The sequence below is a fragment of the Martes martes genome (genome assembly GCF_963455335.1).
Source record: "Martes martes genome assembly, chromosome: 17".
NCBI classification, from domain to species: Eukaryota; Metazoa; Chordata; class Mammalia; order Carnivora; family Mustelidae; genus Martes; species Martes martes.
This window is the reverse complement of record NC_137905.1, coordinates 28,370,642-28,390,729: the sequence shown is the minus strand read 5'-3', so window position 1 is coordinate 28,390,729 and position 20,088 is coordinate 28,370,642. Positions and strand designations below refer to the sequence as shown.

The 20,088-nt window shown below is 44.5% G+C and overlaps 2 protein-coding genes across 3 annotated transcripts in view; both read left to right on the top strand.

The window, feature by feature from the left end:
- Positions 1 to 20,088, top strand: part of LPCAT2 (lysophosphatidylcholine acyltransferase 2) — a 67,347-nt gene that overhangs the window by 33,080 nt on the left and 14,179 nt on the right. For both annotated transcript variants that reach the window (XM_080829548.1, XM_080829549.1), the window contains exons 9-11: positions 1,893 to 1,975; positions 4,251 to 4,376; positions 6,149 to 6,302. In XM_080829548.1, coding sequence (XP_080685674.1) covers positions 1,893 to 1,975; positions 4,251 to 4,376; positions 6,149 to 6,302 — 363 coding nt within the window. The remainder of the gene's footprint in view (positions 1 to 1,892; positions 1,976 to 4,250; positions 4,377 to 6,148; positions 6,303 to 20,088) is intronic.
- CAPNS2 (calpain small subunit 2) lies at positions 16,721 to 17,648 on the top strand (the record flags this gene model as incomplete). The annotated part of the gene is made up of 1 exon (XM_080829405.1): positions 16,721 to 17,648. One exon carries the CDS (start codon positions 16,721 to 16,723, stop codon positions 17,477 to 17,479), a length of 759 nt encoding a protein of 252 aa, XP_080685531.1. The 3' UTR covers positions 17,480 to 17,648.

Here is a 20,088-nt window from a genome sequence, read left to right as displayed (position 1 = left end):
GCTCAAAAGCTTGGCCTTGGTCACCGCACTCCCTTGCTCAAACTTCATCTCCAAACCGCCCTTGCCCAAAGGCGTCTTAACGTGACTAACGAGATTTGAAAACAGGTCCACAGTGAGTCCAGAAGTGGTGTTATTTATACAGATCTTTCTTTTTCTTTCAAATCACAGTCCTGCCACTGGGGTGTGGCCTTGGCTACATGGCGTAGCCTCTTCAAATCCTTCTCCACCCAACTGATGGAAGTGGTAAAGCTGGCCTCCAGGAATTGTGGAGAGTTAATCTTATAAATTACCCAGCACACAGTAGGTGCCTAATGGATGATAGCTCTTACTGGTGGACATGACTCATTTGTCATAACTTTTTACCCTACCACCTGGAGGGCCCCTGGCAGGGGCTTCCTTGTCCTGTCTTCGGGGCTTAGTGCAGCATCTGGTATACAGTAGGTGCCAAAGCAGTATTTGTTGAACGTAAGTGGGCCATGAAAACTTGAGCAACTCATTTGATCTTTGTGAACCCCGATCCTAAGGACAAAAATTGGGAGGACTGGTGAAATGAAATAAGGCATGTAAAGCGCCTAGCACTGTGCCTGGTTCGTGGTTAGAATTCAATGAACAGTAGCTACTGGCAAGATCATGTTTACCCTGAAAAAGCCAAGATCAAATATTAGCTCTTCTGTAAAGCCTCTTTGGCTGCTTTTCCCTGCCCCCACCCCCGTCCAAATTAATCATTTTTTATCCCTCGCTCTCATATTCCAGGAAGGATAGGTTAGTGGGGAAAATAAGGGTTTTAGATTCTGACCGAACTTGGGCTGAGTCCTGGCCATGTGACCTGTATAACACTAAGCTCACTTAATGAAGCTTCTGAGCCCTGTCATTGAGGGTAGTGATACTTAGCACATGCTGTGTTGGTCTGTCTTTTAAAGTATGGGTCTTTTTTTGGAGCAGGAATACAGTCCCGTTAATCTTGCCTTGGTTAATGGTAGGTGCTCAAAAACGATGTCAGAACTTAAATATAGCACCACAATCTCATTAGTGTTCAAAAACTATAAATAAAACAAGGACGGCACCAATGAGGCACCACCAAATATCAAGTAGAGGAAAAGAAAGTAAAATTTAAAACGATAAAGCAAAACACAGTGTTGGGCCAAAGCTAGACAGCCCATACTAAGGGTTAAAAGAAAGCCGAAGAAATGACAAAACATGGGGCACCTGGGTGGCTCAGCAGGTTAAAGCCTCTGCCTTCGGCTCAGGTCATGATCCCAGGGTCCTGGGATCGAGCCCCGCATCGGGCTCTCTGCTCCGTGGAGAGCCTGCTTTCTCCTCTCTCTCTGCCTGCCTCTCTGCCTACTTGTGATCTCTCTGTCAAATAAATAAATAAAAATCTTTAAAAAAAAAAAAAAGAAATGACAAAACATGACATTTGAACAAACAATAAACTGAGGCTGACAGGGGAGTGGGTAGGGAAGATAAACCATAAGTGACAAGCTACTACTTGTACTGACGTTTTCACACAGAGGGCTAGGGAATCCAGTGTGGAGAAGAAGGTCTTCCTACCTACAGCTTCACAGCTTCCAGAATTCCAGGCCGTGGCTCAGTTCGTCCTCATCACAACCTGGGCAAGTGGGTGATTATCGCCCTCTTGTCAGAGTCCAGGCGACAGTGAAGAAGACTTCAGGAACAGCCTCGTGAACACACAGAAAGACCCAGGGCTTGGCTGCAGATCCACTGAATCCAAGCACAGTGTTCTTCCCACTATAGCATATTACCTATGTGCCGGAAGGGCGGCGGGGGGTGGGGGGAGTTACTATAATGATAGATAGCTTATAAATGAGTATATGTAGCATGTAGCATCTTAGCCCTCACCGTTGTAATGGAAAGGTATGCTTGTCTTTCAGTTTCTGCCTGTTCAGGTACCAAATGATGAAGAAAAAAGTGATCCCGTCCTTTTTGCTGGTAGAGTCCGGAATTTAATGGCAGAGTAAGTGTCTGTGTGTGATTGCCATCAGGAAATTGTTTTTAAATGATTGGTCAACGGCATTTCATGTAGTTTTAGGATTTGGGTGTTTTGTTTTGTTTTGTTTCATCCTGACGGCCTCATTCCCTACTTCATTTTGGTAAGTAAAATAATGTGCCTGTAATATGTGGTCAGAAAGACAGTCTACAAACATATTCCCCAGATGCAGCCCCAAACTCATGGAAATGTCTGTCACTGTCACACATTCGTGGCTCGCCTTCTGGGCCCCAGTCTCCACAGAGCTGCCAAGGCCAGGTGTTTCAAAGGCATTAATGATTATAGCCATACAAAGGAGAAAGTTTGCAAGGGAAGGCAATAGATGCACAGAAAAGGGAGGAAAGTCACCCCCATTAAAGGACGCCTGTAAATTTAGGATTTGTAAATCGTAAGCATCAAGCAAATATTTTCCGGCACTTAAAGGAGTTTTAGCTGGCCATGATTCTGATTAGATAAATCACCTTTCATCCTGTAATGAAAGAATGAGTGTTGTACCGTCCTACCACCCGGGCAGCCCTAGAGCCTCCCCAGTGTGCACCCCACACCAGGCAGCACCCCCCTCTGTCATTCCAGTTAGTGGGCTCGGCACGGATAGGCCAGTAGTATGTATTCCTAGTAAAAATTCAAATGAGATATCTAAATCTAGCTTCAAAGCTGAATTTGGTTTTATAAGCAAGATAGTATATACATAAATTCATATTTCACAGCAGAATAACTATATGTTCACAACAGTCTAAGTGTTCATATGCTCAAAAACTTTTTTTTTACTATGCGTACCTACATGTACTTGATTTTCCCAGCTTCTAGACTGGCTACAAAATTTGTTTTGAGTTGCTTTTCTTCCCTTTCTCCTTCCGTTTCCATACCAGCTTATGTCCGAAAGTTAGGAACTAAGATCGATTTTAGGAATTGAGAGAATTCATAGAAGATAGTTGGACTTCCCAAAAGGTGCCTATAAAACAGAGCAGCGGGTTGATTAGCCTGCCTTTTTCTGAATTTGGAGGCGTGGAGGCATAAGGGCCTTGAATAAAGAATAAGAAAGACCTCGATTAGCTGCACAACCATGGACAAGGCCTTCTGTGGCTCCTACTCCTAGTATTTAAAGTCGGAGTTAAAGTCTTTGCCTTGACTTTCTCCTGGTATTGGTGATCATGAGTCTCATGGAGGAAAAGTGTATGACAGAAGCATTTGAAAATAGTAAAGATGCAAATTAGCAGTGCTGCGTGACTCATCATGAATATTTACCCAGTAGTGTGCCGGGCCATTTACTTGGGTTATCTAACGTAATCTTCATAGCAACTCTTGGAGCCAAGCAAGGAAAGTGAGACTCAGAGGGAGATACCGTCTGGGCTGGGACTCAAATCCACACTTCCTTTTACCCAAGCCCCAAGCTCTTAACGGGCATCTCTACAGTCCACGCTTATAAATATAAATTCCCGAAATATTTAAAATGTTTATTTTCCCAAATAAAAATATTCATATACCAAAATATTTATTAATCAAAAGCAGCCTATAGTTGTAGATAGAAAAAAAATTTGTTCTTATTGCGTCTGTTGAAATGTAACATTCTTAGTAGTGATTCAACAAAATCAACAAAAATAGTTGAAGACAGAACTTTAGGATTCACACTTGAATATCTGTGAATAAAAGTTCTGTGAAAAGGAACCTTCAGGAAATTATTTTAGGTACCGCACAGGCTTTTTTCTCAGGACTTAGTGTTTTTTCCAGTTGTTGTTAATATCTATTTTTTTCAAATCTAGTTCATTATTAGACAGACCTCTGAGCAGGAGGGAGCCAGGAGGGGGTCATGCCCTCCTTTGAGGATGGATGGTGTTTAGGTTTGGAAGAACTAATGAGCTTATTCTCAGTTCTCTTTCATATTTTCAGAAGACTGTTACGTAGCAGGAAGTGATCTCCAGGTTTGAGAGATGAAAAAGTTAGCGATTGAAGCTGGCTTCAAGCTGAAGTTGGCTAGTATCATGGTCCCAGTTAAAACACAAAACAAAATGACCCGCCGACCAAAGCTCGCAGACAGAAGGGGATTAACTCGGCCACAGGAAGTCTGTGCAGCGGAGAAATATGTCTCTTTGGCAATACTAAGCCAAAGCTACTGCCTTGAAAAGTAGTAAATACTTTCCCGTTTACTGTTGTTTGTTGACCAGTTCAGGCCTGATGAAAAAATCAGTGCCCTTAAAAAAATAAAATAAAAAATTGAATTTGTTTGCTTTTAAATGCCTCTTAGAGCTTTGGGAATCCCAGTAACAGACCATACCTACGAAGACTGCAGATTAATGATCTCAGCAGGACAGCTGACATTGCCTATGGAAGCTGGGTTGGTGGAATTTACCAAAATAAGCCAGAAATTGAAGTAAGTATGTTTTGAAATTGCTACACTTTCATAAAGGCGCCCCCCAGAGATCTGACGTCTTGTTTCTTTTCTCGGGTTTCCTTAATGCTCAGCTCTAGAGCATTTATTCTAGACCCTGTGGCTCTAGAACCCACGGGTTTCATGTCCCATGTAGTTCACTTAGTTGTGTTTTTTTTCAAGAACGGTTAATTCAGGGGGTGCCTGGGTGACTCAGTGGGTTAAGCCTCTGCCTTCGGCTCAGGTGATGATCCCAGGGTTCTGGGATCAAGCCCCGCATCAGGCTCTCTGCTCAGCGGGAAGCCTGCTTCTCCCTCTCTCTCTGCCTACTTGTGATCTCTCTCTCTGTGTCAAATAAATAAGTAGAAATCTTAAAAAAAAAAAAAAAAAAGAATGGTTAACTCAGAAGCATGGGTACTGGTCACAGGAGGAGCCCGAGAGATAGTCAGTGTGGACCAGCACAGACCTGCCCTTCTCAGAAGTGTCTCAGAGCAGTCTGTCTGTCCTGCTGCCCCCTTGCAAAAAGGACGACATAATTAGATGGTCCTGGTGGCAGTCAGACCTCATGTGAAGTCTGAATTGATTTGTAGGGGAGCAATTCTGACCCTCTGACCCCTTAAATACTTCCCCTCGATCTTCAGGGTGCATAATTCTTTTTTTTTTTTTTTAAGGCAAAACCCCTTCTTTGTACCTTTATAAACAACCCCTTTGAACCATCTGCTATTGAAAGGTATCACCCCCGATTCCCTTATTACTGTTCATTCTGTTTTCAGAATATATCGATTTGCAGAATATATTGATTCAGTAGGCTTTGGCATCCTCCCAAGGAGAGAGCTGCAGAACTGGTTATTGTCTTAAAGGTCAATATTGGGAGATAATATTTTGATAACTGATAGAGCAAATAGGATTCATATCTTCTAAGTAACAAGCATGGTTGATATTATATTCACAATATTCGTGTAATTTGATTCATTTGAAAAGTTTAGATAGTTACTGAAATCAGATACAGAAGAAAGCAGCATGTGTTAGGTCACCTGTTTAATTGGACAAGACAAAGACAGGATGTGATGTGAGCTATGGTACGTTTTCTGGCGTTATGGTGTTTCTGTGTTCTAGAACTTCGCTTGGAGGAAATGTTTGTCATCTAATGAATCTCCCTATCCCAAAATTTTGTGCAATGTGAGTTCATCATCAGCCTGGAAACTTTTAAAAGCAAGAATTGCATATATTTTTTAAAGATTTTATTTATTTATTTGACAGACAGAGATCTCAAGTAGGCAGAGAGGCAGGCAGAGAGAGAGGGGGAAGCAGGCTCCCTGCTGAGCAGAGAGCCCGATGTGGGGCTCGATCCCAGGACCCTGAGATCATCACCTGAGCCGAAGGCAGAGGCTTAACCCACTGAGCCACCCAGGCGCCCCTAGAATTGCATATTTTTTTTAAACAACCCAATAAGTACTAAGTAATATTTAGATTCAAATACGATTTCTTATTTTCTTTTCACAAGTCATTTATTTCCTCACACTGCTCCTGTTCTCAGTTACTTTCCTCTTCCTTAGGTCTTTGAGAAAACTACAGTCTCATTAATATTCTTCAAAAAAATCAGAAGCCTGTGTACACATTCCATAAGTACTCTAAAATACCCATTTTATTCTCATTTCCAGATGTAACACTTAAGATATTGTTCCTTCTGACGGTGACTCAAACACCATTCATAAAATGTCCATGTGGGTGGTAAAGGGCTGACCGCATGTGTTCATGAGTCTTTGTTTGTTTAGGTTAGACTGGGATGGTGTTCGTAAGCAGTTGGACGAGTACGCAGTAATCGCAAGTTCTTCAAAAGGAGGAAGAATCGGAATTGAAGAATTTGCAGAGTATTTGAAGCTGCCTGTTTCAGATGTCCTGAGACAACTCTTTGCACTCTTTGACAGGGTACGTTACAACATCGTCTCTAGCGCCCAAACATCTTTACTCTGCCGGTCTCCACGGAGCATAAATCAGTAGGTCATTAGAAAAAATCGGCAGGTGACTGTTAGAGGAAGCAAGACCAAGCCCAAGTTTAATTTCATTATCTGGTTTTCCCCCTTAAGTTGTAGCAGTAATAGTAATATAATTGTGTGTGTGTGTGTGTGTGTGTGTGTGTGTGTGTGTTGCAACAATTATGATGGTATCTAGTTATTTTAAACACCAGGTCAGAAATAAATAGTGTGACCATAAAACCACATTTGTAATATAGAATTGGAAAGGCTTCTATAACTGGCAAGAACCTAAGTCTTTTTTTTTTTAAGATTTTATTTATTTATTTGACAGAGATCACAAGTAGGCAGAGAGGCAGGCAGAGAGAGAGGGGGAGGAGCAGGCTCCCTGCTGAGCAGAGAGCCCAGTGCAGGGCTCGATCCCAGGACCCTGGGATTATGACCTGAGCTGAAGGCAGAGGCTTAACCCACTGAACCACCCAGGCACCCCAAGAACCTAAGTCTTTATGTCAAAATTCATTCATGGATGACAGAGGTGATATTAGTCTATCCTGAAGGCTTCTGGACTTCCCCCAAGACATGTGAGGACCAAATGGATTTTATTTTCAAGTAACGTTTTATGACAAAGTTTGCAAGTAAAGCTTGACTGTTCGCCATTATATTGGAGGTATGATTTTCTGCTTATGAGTATGTAAGTATGAACAGTTAGGTAACTGAATTGTCAGAAAGTTTCCCTGAGAAAACTGTATCAAGATTTCAAGCTCTCCATTTTTAGTGTGTTTTTTTAACGTATAAAGTTGACAGTGAAGTTTACTCTTTTGGTGACAGTATTACGAGTGTTCGTAAATGCACTGAGGCATGTAACTCCATTCAAGATACAGAACACCTGCAAGAAACAGCTGTAGCCACCCCCTTTGTAGTGAGATCCTTGCCCTCCCCTTTACCCCCAGCAATCACTCCCCCTCTGTAGCTTTGCCTTTTCTAGATGCCATGTAAATGGAATCAGATAGTGTACATCTTTCTGAGTCTGGCTTCTTTCACTTGGCATAATGCATCTGAAATTTGGCCATGCGGTCGCACATATCCACAACGTGTCCCCTTTCCTTGCTGAGTGGCCTTCTGTTGTATGGACGCCCCATTCTCGGAGTCCCCAGTCCCCAATGGAGGAGCATTTCAGTTTGTTTCCAGTTTGGGGCAATGATGAATACAAACTGTGAATATTCTTCTGTAGGTTTTTGTGTAGATCTAGGCTTTCGTTTCCCTGGGGTACAGACTTAGGATTGTGATCTTGTTACTGTCTTATCTGAAAATGACTTTACTTTGCAGGCATTCCTAAAGGATATTTCTTTTATTTATTTATTTATTTATTTATTTATTTATTTATTTGACAGACAGAGATCACAAGTAGGCAGAGAGGCAGGCAGAGAGAGGAGGAAGCAGGCTCCCTGCTGAGCAGAGAGCCCGATGTGGGGCTTGATCCCAGGACCCTGAGATCATGACCTGAGCCGAAGGCAGAGGCTTTAACCCACTGAGCCACCCAGGTGCCCCCTTAAAGGATATTTCTGTTGTGAATAGAATTGACATGAGAGTCCTTCCCTTTCAACAGGTTAGCGATGAGGTCCTGCTGCCTTCAGTCCTCTGTGGTTATCCTGCCTATCCTGCCTTACTGATTTTTCTTTAGTTTTGGCTCTCCTCACCAATCCTCCTTGTCCAGAGGTGGTTGCCTTTTGTATTTTGACTAGAGCTCCTACTTGTAATCGGAAGGAGAGATGGGCTCGCCCGGGCTTTTTCCATCCTGGCTGGCTCCAGAAGTCTCAGTTCTCTATGGACCACTGGGAAAAGATTTTGCAAAGAAATTATAGCTTGATGACAGAAACCAGGACACAGCTTTTTTTTTTTTTTTTTTTTTTTTCTCTTTACCCAGAGCACTGGGTACTCATGATCCTAATGACTCATTCTCTGACCTCTGAGATGAACCATCCTTCAACCTGAGGCAGGGGAGCAATCTTCTTCTCTCTGGAGTGCCCGGTCCCCTGTTCTTGGCTTGCTTGCAGCACAAAGATCATCTTCCCTTGTCCCGGAAACAGTCGTGTGCCACTGTAGTTGAACTCCTAGAAAGTGTAATGAAGGTTTAGAAGAAAGGAGAAGTAAGTTATCGGCTATAACCGCACAAGTTGGAAAAATAGAAGCACTTCTTACTTGTACTATTACCAGTCTCTCTGCGAGCTTCATGTTATTGCGTCTTCCTTTTTGGCTTCAGAAACCAGGCAAGTAATTCTATACGAAGCTTCTAGAAATACGAACTTGGTGACAGGAAGGAATACGGCAGGGATCGACAAACAAGGACAGGAGATGGGGGAATGGGACATGAAACGAGGGCTAAGGAGGAAACTCAGAGCATATCTCAGACATCGGGTTCATCAGGATTTTCCATCAAAATTGGAAATTATATCTATGGAGGTCGCCATCCCTTTTCAGGTGTCAACGTGTCATTGCTGGCAATTCCAGGAGCGTTAGGACACCCGTTCTGTCTTTCGGTGGCTGATGATCCCTGTCATTTCTCTGGTAATCTTAAGGATGGGAAGATTTGGGAGTAGGGAAGGGAGGGTACAAGGATTAAAATCGCGGGGTTGACTCACTCGGAACTAGAGGATACAGCGAGCCTTGGCAGTGAGGTTGGCCAATCACATTTCTGCATGGACAGCTTCCACCGGCGCACACACCACTTACAACCATGAGTGTTTGTCACTTCTTTATATAGTGTGACTTGGCTCTCACTGGAGACCACGAGATGGTCTTTCCAGCAACTTTTCTTTTGATCTCCAGCATACTGGAACGTTGAGAAAATAGCCTGGAGAACGAGAGGGACTCACGCATGGGACCTTCCTTTCTCTCCTTTCCTTTTCTCCTTTCTTTTTTCCTCTTTCCCCTTTCTGTCTTTGTCTGTCTGTCTGTCTTTCCTTTTCCCATCTCTAACCTTTCTGCATGTCTGTGCCTGTGAAGATGTGCTTTGTTTTGAGAAGGCGAATTATGCGATTGTTGCCACGCCCTGGGCACATACCCACTTAACTCCCAGGCTAGGCTTGTTTTCTGCGTCTCTTGAAGTCATTTAGCTGGGGAATGTTCCACGGGAAAGACGAGAAGTTCAGTAATGCCAGTTTGTTTCTCTCAGAGTAGCTTATCTTGCTAAACGCTATGCTTAATGAGGGGTGGGGGGTCAGGGGAGGAAGGGTGGGAACGAGAAAGGGCGGGGTGTGCCTGTGGGTCTTCCAACAGCTGTAAATGTTTGCAGTGCCGACAGCTGCCCTCAGCCTCTCTGTCTTCCCCCAAGACTAATGAGGTTGTGTTGGGATTTGGGGGATGGGACAAAGACCTGAAAATCTCTCCACATTCCCTAACTCTTTCTTCCCATGTACAGTCTTGGCTGGTCTAGAAAGACTTCATTATGGTCTTGTCTCAGTTTGTCCCTAAAAAATACACTGTCTCTTCAGCTGACATCCTGCTGACATCCTGACATGTCCTTTCAGATTCTTGAGGGATCTGATGACAAGTAAGGTCCGACAAAAACATGACATTCGCCATCCCAAGCATGGCATAGTTCCCTAGTTTTTAGAATCATTGCCTTCGGAAAGATCCTATCTCTCTGAAAAAGATAAATGAACGTTTTCATCTTTGCATTGAATTTCTCTTTTTTATTTTTTACGGACGTATCCTGAACTCTCCTCATTGGATGGGCCGGTTGTCCAGATGAGTCAGAGCTGAAGGCTAAGACAATGGTTTAAAACAGCGGTGTCTCAACATTTTTTATATTCATTAATTCAGTTTTAAATACGAGACTTTTTGCCAGCACTCCGGAAGGGATTGAAGCATCTTTAATGGGATTAAGAAACATCACTAACTCACCTGAAGTCATTATAACGCAGTCATTTTTCCAGTTCTAACCATGTCTCAGGGTGTCTGTGACAGCAGACCTGTCCCCTGAGCCCTCCCTCAGAGCTGTGTTCCTGAGCCAGCAGTCTCCGATGTACCTGTAAGACAGTCCTCAAATGCTTCGGGACACAGCTCGCCCCTGGTGCTGGCTTGACTAGGCACCATGTTATCTGCCTCTCACTTCTTATGAGCAGCAAGTCCCACCTCCTCTAACTGCACCTCCTGATAGACTCAGTTTAACATTTCATCAACACCCGTATGCCCACACGCTGATGACCAAGCCATATTTAGGGGTCAGCACACTCTTCCTGTAAAGAGCCAGATAGTAAATATTTTTTTACTTTATAGCACATATGGTCCAAAACTTTCAGGGCAGCTTGTACAACCGAAGAGAAAAGTTCATCATAGCCCACTCAGAAAGATCTCTCCGTTTACCCGCAATCACCTAAGCCACGAAAGTACCCTGTCCCAACTCTTGCACGAGCAGAAAATCTGCACGCTACAGCACCCTGCCCTCTCCAACAGGAAGGGGCAAGCAAAGATGCTTGTTATTCTTGGCACTCAGGATTTCATGCTGGAACTAATACCGAGAACTAGGCAGGCAGGAAAGAACTCAGGATAAAGAGACGCATTCATTCCACATAATGTGAAACGGTAATAAACGATTTACAGAAGTTTACGATAGCCGAAAATGCTGGATTGTCCAAGTGCTAAGGCACACACACACTTTTCCTGCCCAACAGTTAAACAAAGGACGTAGTAAATGCCGGAGGAACTAAGTGCACGTTAGAAGGCCGAGAGAGGGAATATCGTGACGGTTTTCAAAATTATTTTACAGAATGGCAAGAACAACCACTTATCTAAATTTTATCAGGTGATGGTCTGTTTTGCAATGTTATTGGTAAAAAAAAAAAGCATGAGCTCGTGCTAGACTATATGAAGCTGAGGAGTTAGAAACGAGTCTGTCTCGTCTGTGAAGACGAATAGTATGAGACCAGTAGAACTGAGGGAGGGTAACAGCCAGAGGCAGAGAGAGAAGACAAGAAGAAAGATTCAGAGGATCACTTTTAAATCAGATGGGAGGTTCCCTACCAATTAAACGGTGGTCACTGTAAGGACTGACTACAGTCCATCTATCAGTCCTTAAATTTTACCAACCTGCTTTGTTTTCATCAGTTTCAGAAACAGAGCAGCAGTCAGCAAACTACAGGGGACTGGACCAGATCCAGCCTGATGCCTGTTTTGTTAATAAAGTTTTATTGAGACACACCCATGCCCATTTGTCTATGTATTGCCTGTGGCTGCTTTCTGTCTTCAGTGGCAGAGGTGAACAGTAACCAACAGTGAAGTCTTCTATCCTTTAAGTTTCCAGTTCAGGTGTGATTTGTAATATAGTATTTCATAGGTCATGTGAAAAGAACTATTGATTGCAATCTCAGTTCATCAGGATTTGTTATGTGAAATCTACCCATAACTTACATGATGCAATTGACAGAAAAAGGCTATGCTCTTCTTTCTACCCTGTTGTACGCCTTGTCCTAAATGTTCGGTGGTCCTACGTGTCTGACCATCTCCCTGTCCATGTTCCAGGTTGACTGAGCTCCTCCATTCTGCCCATTACAGTATTTCCTCTCACCAAGTGTTGTTACATGAGAAATCTCCATGTAGAAGTAAGAATTGGGAGATGCGTAGAAGGAACAGAAAGGAGGCTACATGAGTTAAAGCTTAACTTTTTCTTCATAAGCACAAGTGAGCAATGTCTGTCCTCCTCCATTAGCACAAGGGAGGAAAGAACAGAGCTTTGTAAAGACCAAATTGTGTCAGACCAATTTAATTTCCTCCTATGACAGAGTGACGGTCGAAGATGATAAAGAAGAAGAAATAGATATTATCTGTATGGGCTCTAGAAAGGCTTTTGATTTCATCCAACATGACATCCTCATCAATAAATTAGGAAGGTCTGGTCCAGATCACGCCACAGTTGGGCGAAAGCCCCTCTTGACAGAAAGGCTTTGTGGCAAGTGGGAGCTGTATATCCTTCTGGGTTCAGCGCCGCCCCCGCCTTGGCATTCTGTTTGGAGGGGTACCATACTGGAGAGGATGCCACCCAGAATACTTGGGAAAACCAGACGATAAGTCAAAGCGGGGATAAGGGTATATCCTTCAAAGGGGTGGAACCATACCCAAGAAAAAGGAAGGTTAAATTCATTCAACACACAGCATGAGAACACTTGGGCTGGAGAAGGAAAGGAAATGCCACCGCCACCATTTCAGGACACGTGAGGATCTAGACTCCCCGAATTCTAGAGCTAAAGGGATCTTTCACGTCCAACTGCCCACCTTCCTCATTTTGCAGAAGGCAGCCAGCCGAGAGAGGCAGTGTGTGCTCGAGGCTACACAGCTGGTTAGTTGTAGGACTGAGACTAGAATGGCTGGTCCGTGTCTTTTTAACTTCAACCTGCACTGTTGGCTGTTACACACACACACACACACACACACACACACGTGGGTTCTTAGGGCATTTTTTATACTTCCTATCGCTCACCCATTTCAAACCTACAATTCTATGATTTTTTGAGTAAATGTGCCAAGTTGTGCAACCATCCCCCTAAATCAGCTTGAGAACATTTCCAGCATCCCACTGAGTCCCCTGGTGGCATTAAGGGTTAGATCCTGTCACCAGCTTTCTCCCAGCCCTAGGCAACCACAGCAGGGTTGTAAGTCCTTTAGTGTGATTCGAGACCTGGTCTAGAAGAGAGACTTTCGGTCTCTGTGGATTTGCCTTTTCCGGACGTTTCATGTAATGGAATCGTACAGTAGATGGTCTCCTGTGTCTGGATTCTGACTACTTTGCCTAAAGTTTTTGCCGTTCACCCATGCTGTAGCATGTATAGATGATCTGTCCTCTTTGCTCACCAAAAAGTACTCTGTTATATGGACACGTTGTATTTTTTTTAAGACTTTATTTATTTATTTGACAGAGAAAGAGATCACAAGTAGGCAGAGAAGCAGAGCAGAGAGAGAGGGGGAAGCAGGCTCCCTGCTGAGCAGAGAGCCCGATGTGGGACTCGATCCCAGGACGCTGGGATCATGACCTGAGCCAAAGGCAGAGGCTTAACCCACTGAGCCACCCAGGCGCCCCGACACATTGTGTTTTATTTATGCACCAGTTGGTGGACATTCAGGTTGTTTCTACCTTGAGGCCATTATGAGGAATGTGGCTACTAGCGTTCATGTTTCTCTCTTTACTTTTTTATATTCAGTAACTTTCCCCCTTCACATGGAGGCTACATTTTCCATCAGATGTGTCCTCTTCCCCTACTCTTTTTCCGTCCCAGTCTGGACAGTAGAGTTCCCCCAGATGGCAACCCAAGATGTTATTAATGTTCTAATAAATAGCCTCGGGGGATTCAATGGTCCAGAGAAGAAAAGGTTTGTTAATCTAATAAGAGTCTTTTATTCCAAGATGGCTTATGAGAAACTATTAGCCAAATGTCCTCCGTCTTCATAGGAAATAAGTGAGAGGAATTGGATTTAAACCTCAGGGAAAACCACTTCAGCTGGGCACGAGGAGGCTTGTTTTATGTGGCAGTGGTTGCTATCAAGTTAATTTGCAAAATTATAAAAACAAAGCCCATGTAATTTCCTCCGAGAGAAGCTCCTATGAGTGGGTTTACATCTGTCTGAGGCCAGATGGCCCTGTGATCCCCTAAAAGGAGGACAGTCCTCTTGGGGCGCTTTCTTCTGTGTGGTGAAGGAAGACATTTGGCCTTTGGTGTTCACAGAGGCCATTTCATTGTGCCCAGGAGACCAGTTATTGGAGTCATTGTGTCATAAAACCAGTGGTTAGAGAGTTTTACACAAACCACAGGGTGTGGTGGAAGGAGACGTTGCTCCCGTGCCCTGAACAGAGCAACGTCTCCCAGCTGCTGCTCTCTCCCTAACGATAGCTACTACAAGGGTGGTTGTTCAGGTCTAGAAATTGTACAGTTTACAGTGTAATTTCACATCTCCTCTCCTTTTGACTTCACCTTCGAGCCTGGAGAGTTCCCACTGAGAGACCGACCATCACGTGGCCATTAGTTCAAAGCCCTTTCCAGCCCGAGTCCGTTCTGCCGATCTGCCTGTCTCTGCTGCTGAGACAATCATCACGTTGCAGTTTCTTAAAGACCACACTTCCTTTAGCGCCTCTGCATTTTTTGCTGTGCTCTCCCTTCGCATCCCTTGTCTGCTCGGAGAGCTCTGGCTTGGCTCGTAGTCAGGCCTGCACGTTATCTCTTGTGTAGGTCAGTGTTCTTCTTGGCAGAATTCATCACTCCCTTTTTGGGTACCCACAGTCCTGGATAAGAGAGCACACCACTTTTCCTCAGTAGCTCACCTTCCCTGAGTCTTTCTTTCCTTATCACAAATATTTTGTCTTTCAGAGGAATTCTGTGAAACTTAAATACCAAGGAATACTGTATACAAATGTAATAGTTTGGTATTAATAATAGAAATGTGGGGGATTCCTGGGTCACTCAGTCAGTTAAGTGTCTGCCTTTGACTTAGGTCGTGATCCCGAAGTCCTGGGATCGAGTCCCACGTCAGGCTCCTTGCTCAGTGGGGAGCCTGCTTCTCCCTCTGCCTGCTGCTCCCCCTGCTTGTGTGCTCTCTTTCTCCCTCTCTCTCTGACAAGTGGATGGATAAAATCTTAAAAAAAAAAATAGTAGAAATGTGAATATAGACATCAGGTTATAATTACAACTAGTTTTTGGTGGGTGTTCCCAATCCTTGAGCACAGCAACCCTAATGTATTTGCCTTTGTCTCCTAAACACTGAATCCAAGTCCTCATACTTACCAAGTGAAATTGAATTATTGTGAAGTAGGCATAATGAGATATTACCACCTCGTACCCATTAGGATGGCCAGTCAGGAAAGGAGGAAGGAAGGGAAGGAGGGGTGAGAGGAAAGAAGGAAGGAAGGGCTGTTGGCTGGGCTGTAGAGAAATTGAAACCCCTGTGCACTATTTGTAGAAATATTAAATAGTGTATCTACTGTGGAAAACAGTATGGTGGTTCTTCAAAAACCTAAAAACCAAATTACTCTATAATCTGAGAGTTCTGGTAGAAACAACCCAAGCATCCACCAACAGACAAGTGGATAAACCAAATGTTTCTTATACATACAGTGGAATATTATTTAGCTCTGAAAAAGGAAATAAATCCTGACACCTGCTACAACATGGGTGGACCCAGAATACATTACATTAGGTGAAAGAAGCCCATTACAAAGGAACAAATCCTATGTGGTTCCACTGTTGTGAGGTCCCTGGAGCAGTCACATCCATAGAGTCAAAAAGTGGAACGGGGGTTGCCAGGGCCTAGTGAGAGGAGAGAATGGGGGGTTCCTGTTTAATGGGGACAAAGCTTCAGTCTGGGAAGATGAAAAAGTTTCTGGGGATGGACAGTGGTGACGGTTGCACAATGATATGAATGTACCTAATGCCACTCAGCTGACCTCTTACGGTTATGATGGTAAATCCCATGTTACGTGTACTTCACCACAGTTTCTAGACGTTGAAATTCAGATTTTAAAAACGAGATGCAAAGAAGTCTCTCCTGGTTGGTTCCGTTTGTTCAGGGCACGGCAATCAGTGGATGGTGTTCGATGTTGAGATAATGGTTACCCTGGGGAGGGAAGAGTAACTAGAAAGCAGGAGGAGGTTCTAGGGCATGGCCGTATTCTATCTTTTGATCTGGCCGTTATCACATAGGTGTGTATGGTGTGTGAACTTCTCCGAGCTCTCCAGTTGTGACTTGGAAGGTTTTCTATGTGTCTGTTATACTCCAAAAATAATTCCAGAAATGGAGATCCTTAGGGCCACAGCAGACTATAGAGTCAGACTCTCTGAGGATGGGACTGGGGGACCCCGCAGCTAAAAACCCTCCCTTCCAGGTTTTTCTTAAGAGCATTGGATTTGGGGAATCTTCACTAGAGGAAAGGGATCGGAGAAACAGCCTCCCAATGCCCAAGAATCCCATTCTGCACTAACAATAAATATTCCTTAGAAAAGAAATTCTTGATATCTTGGAGTCACTTAGCTTCTCTGGTTAGGAAAACACCTATCATCTTTCAGGTGCCGAGAAATCAGTGATGTAGAGAAAGGTGTGAATGTGTATTTTAATATATTACATTTAAAAATAGTATTTCTTGTCATTTGTCATACGCACAATGACTCACGAATATCTTATTGAGGCCCTCTAAAAACAGGCAGGTGCTAGGACCTAATGGAAGTCAGGCTTTCGGTAGGAGGGGAGACGTAGCACTATGGGGCGTGGTCCCCTGGAAGCAGGTACAGAAAAACCAGTTCTTCGACCTGGAAGCTAATGAGACTCCATTTCAACTCTCTCCACACCATCTCCGAGACACCAGCAGCTCTCACACTTGCTTGTCAAACCAAAAGCATGTTTCTTGCAAAGGCTTTATTGGAAGGGGCCGATCGAGGTCTTGGAGAAGCTCTTGGAGGCCTTCTTAGAGGAGGCGGTCAGAGAAGAGGAGGAGGAGGAGGAGGAGGAGGAGGAAATATTGGAGGGATAGTTGGAGGAATCGTGAATTTTATCAGCGAGGCCGCGGCAGCTCAGTACACCCCAGAACCGCCACCCACTCAGCAGCATTTCACCACCGTGGAGGCCAATGAAAGTGAGGAAGTTCGTCGGTTTCGACAACAGTTTGCCCAGCTGGCAGGACCGGACATGGAGGTGGGTGCCACTGATCTAATGAATATTCTCAACAAAATCCTTTCCAAGCACAAGGACCTGAAGACCGACGGCTTTAGCCTTGACACCTGCCGGAGCATCGTGTCCGTGATGGACAGTGACACGACTGGCAAGCTGGGCTTCGAAGAATTTAAGTACCTCTGGAACAACATCAAGAAGTGGCAGTGTGTTTATAAGCAGTATGACAGGGACCGCTCTGGGTTCCTGGGAAGTTCCCAGCTGCGCGAGGCCCTGCAGGCAGCGGGTTTCCAGCTAAATGAGCAGCTTTACCAAATGATCGTCCGCCGGTATGCTGATGAGGATGGCAGCATGGATTTCAACAACTTCATCAGCTGCCTGGTCCGCCTGGATGCCATGTTCCGTGCCTTCAGATCCCTGGATAGGGATGCAGACGGGCTGGTTCAAGTGTCCCTCCAAGACTGGCTGCAACTGACCATGTATTCCTGAAGCCGGCCCCTCCCCAAGGACGGGACTCCTGACAGCCTCGCCCTCCCATCCCCACGGCGGCTGATACCCTGTCCCAGAGCTGTCATTTCCTGCGAGCTCATATACCTCCCTGCGTGCTTCTGAACTGGGACTGCCCTTTGGTGCTCAATTAAAACAGATTTTTTTTTTTAATGAGAAATGTTCTGAGTGGTTTGTATGTCAGCTCTGTGAGATACTGGATGTGTAGGGACGTATGTATGGGGTCAGGGGGCATGGGGCAGAGCCCCCTTGGAATAGATTTTAATAGGGCATCGCTTATTTGGTGAGCGAATTCCAAGGAGCAGGAAACTTGTCATTGAGAATGAAATCTTGAAAAAAGAAAACCCTGGAGTAAATCAAGAAAGCCCTCAAGAGATCTATTTTTCCCTTTAAAAAAGTTGAGGAGGAGGGAAGTTCAGAATCTGTTTTTCTCTTAATTTCACATCTGGTCTTTCCATTATGAAAAAAAGAGAGAAAAAGAGAAAGAAAAAGTGTTTTCCTGGAAACCTATTTAACTGTACAGAAACAGGTTCAGAAATGAGAAAAGAAGCAATTTCATGTAGGGAAGTATATATAAGTTTTTAACCATGGAGCGACTGTCTGAAATTCCAAAATTCTTTAGTCCTGTTTCTCTAGTAAAATAAGCACGCAGCAAATTTGTTTTGTTTTGATGTATTTGTAAAGAGGGTCAGGGCATTGGGGAATGAAGGGTGGACCCGGAGCCCAATATGTCAGTCTCAATCATTCTTCACGTGCTTCATACAAAATCAGGCTTGCCCAACGCACGTTGGCCGGCTCTTGTCGTGTCTTGCCCTCCCTCAGAGCTAGGAATGTTTTGTTGTTGTTGCTCCTTTCGGGAAACTGTGGACAGAAGAAATGTAAGCGAAGGAGCAAAAAAGGGTGTGGGGGGGAGCATAGAGTGATCAGTTATTTGGTATATAAAGGAATATAGAGATCTATAAAGATATTTAAGTACTGCTGAGTGTTACAGGGGTTCTCAGTCTGGACCGTGATTCAGAATCACAGGGAGAGCTCTTTAGGAATCCTGACGGCTGAGTCCCACTCCGGATGCGTTGAAGAACAATCTTTCGAGGTGGGGCCTGGAGACGAGTATTTTTAAAGCTCCCCAGGTGATTCCAGTAAGCAGCCAAGGTCACCAGCCTGGGCGGTCCTCCCTTGCTTGTGTATGGCCCTTGGTTTGGCTCTGTCATTCTGATTCAGGCAGTGATGGTGGGGCGGGCAGAATCCAGAATGCCCAGCTAGGCAAGTAGACTGAACCACGGGGGCTGTGTATGCAAGGACTCAGTAACCCTAACCTCCCCCTGCCGCACCCCTGCCCTGCTATTTAATTGGTCCCCACCCCTCCCGCTTCTCTGGCTCTCAGTGCATTCCTTCCCTCTCTCTCCAAAGGCTAGTTTAGAGGGTCCTCCTGAGTTTGAAGATCAGTTCTTCCTTCCTCTTTTGACCCATTTCGAGGAAAGTTTAACTCTGTTAACAGTCACTCTCCTGTTAACAGTCCGCAGCGGCAGGTGAGAAATCCCCAGGGCCAGTGAGGAGAGGTTGGCTTTTGGCCTCCACGCTCACCATCGTCACCATCGTCACTATCATGTGATATTTATACAACACTACGTGTGTATACTTCTGCGCGGAGTCAGGCCCAGAGACCTGACATCTGCCTTCCACTAGGGACCTGTACGTGTAAGCTCGCTCCGGTGGGCTGCCCAGCCAGCTGTGCTCATATCAGAAGGAGGCTGCTGCCAACAACCACACACGTTAATATCAGGATCCCCATGTTAGAATCAGCCCATTCATATGTCAGGCGTGAGCGTAGGCATCTAGCCAAGAAAGGGGAGAGCTGCCAAGGTGCCTTTTTTTTTTTTTTAAAGATTTTATTTATTTGACAGGTAGAGATCACAAGCAGGCAGAGAGGCAGGCAGAGAGAGAGGAGGAAGCAGGCTCCCTGCTGAGCAGAGAGCCCGATGCGGGGCTCGATCCCAGGACCCTGAGATCATGACCTGAGCTGAAGGCAGAGGCTTTAACCCACTGAGCTACCCAGGCACCCATGCCAAGGTGCCTTTTAAGGCCTCAGAATATTAGGTTTATTATTTAACCTTTCCACATGATGACTGCAGAAAGGGCAACCGAGCCTTACCCCGGTGGTCCTCAGTTATTTCTAAATATTTTATGAAAGTTAAGGTGGTTGCGTCGTGCTGGGAGTGGTGGTATTTTTCTTGCTCCTCGGGTCAAGGGATTATCTGCTCTTATGATTCCCTTCTTGCCTGCCCAGGGCAAAACATCCTGAAGTCACCTCCATGTCCCTTCTGTTCTCTTCTGGATTTGTATGAAGTTTGTACGGGTCACCCCAGTCATTAGAGGAAATGCTAGAAAATCCAGTCTAAACTCCGGACTTTGTCAAGTACTCAAAACTTTGGCATTGCGTAGAACTGAGAGCCTGACAAGTGATTGAACTTCTTAGTTTTTATCCAATAGTTGACATTTTCAAGACACATTTTCAATATAAGGGGGAAGAGTATTTACCTGATGATTTTTTTTTTATTTTGCCATTTCTACATGGAAGCCTCCTTATAGAC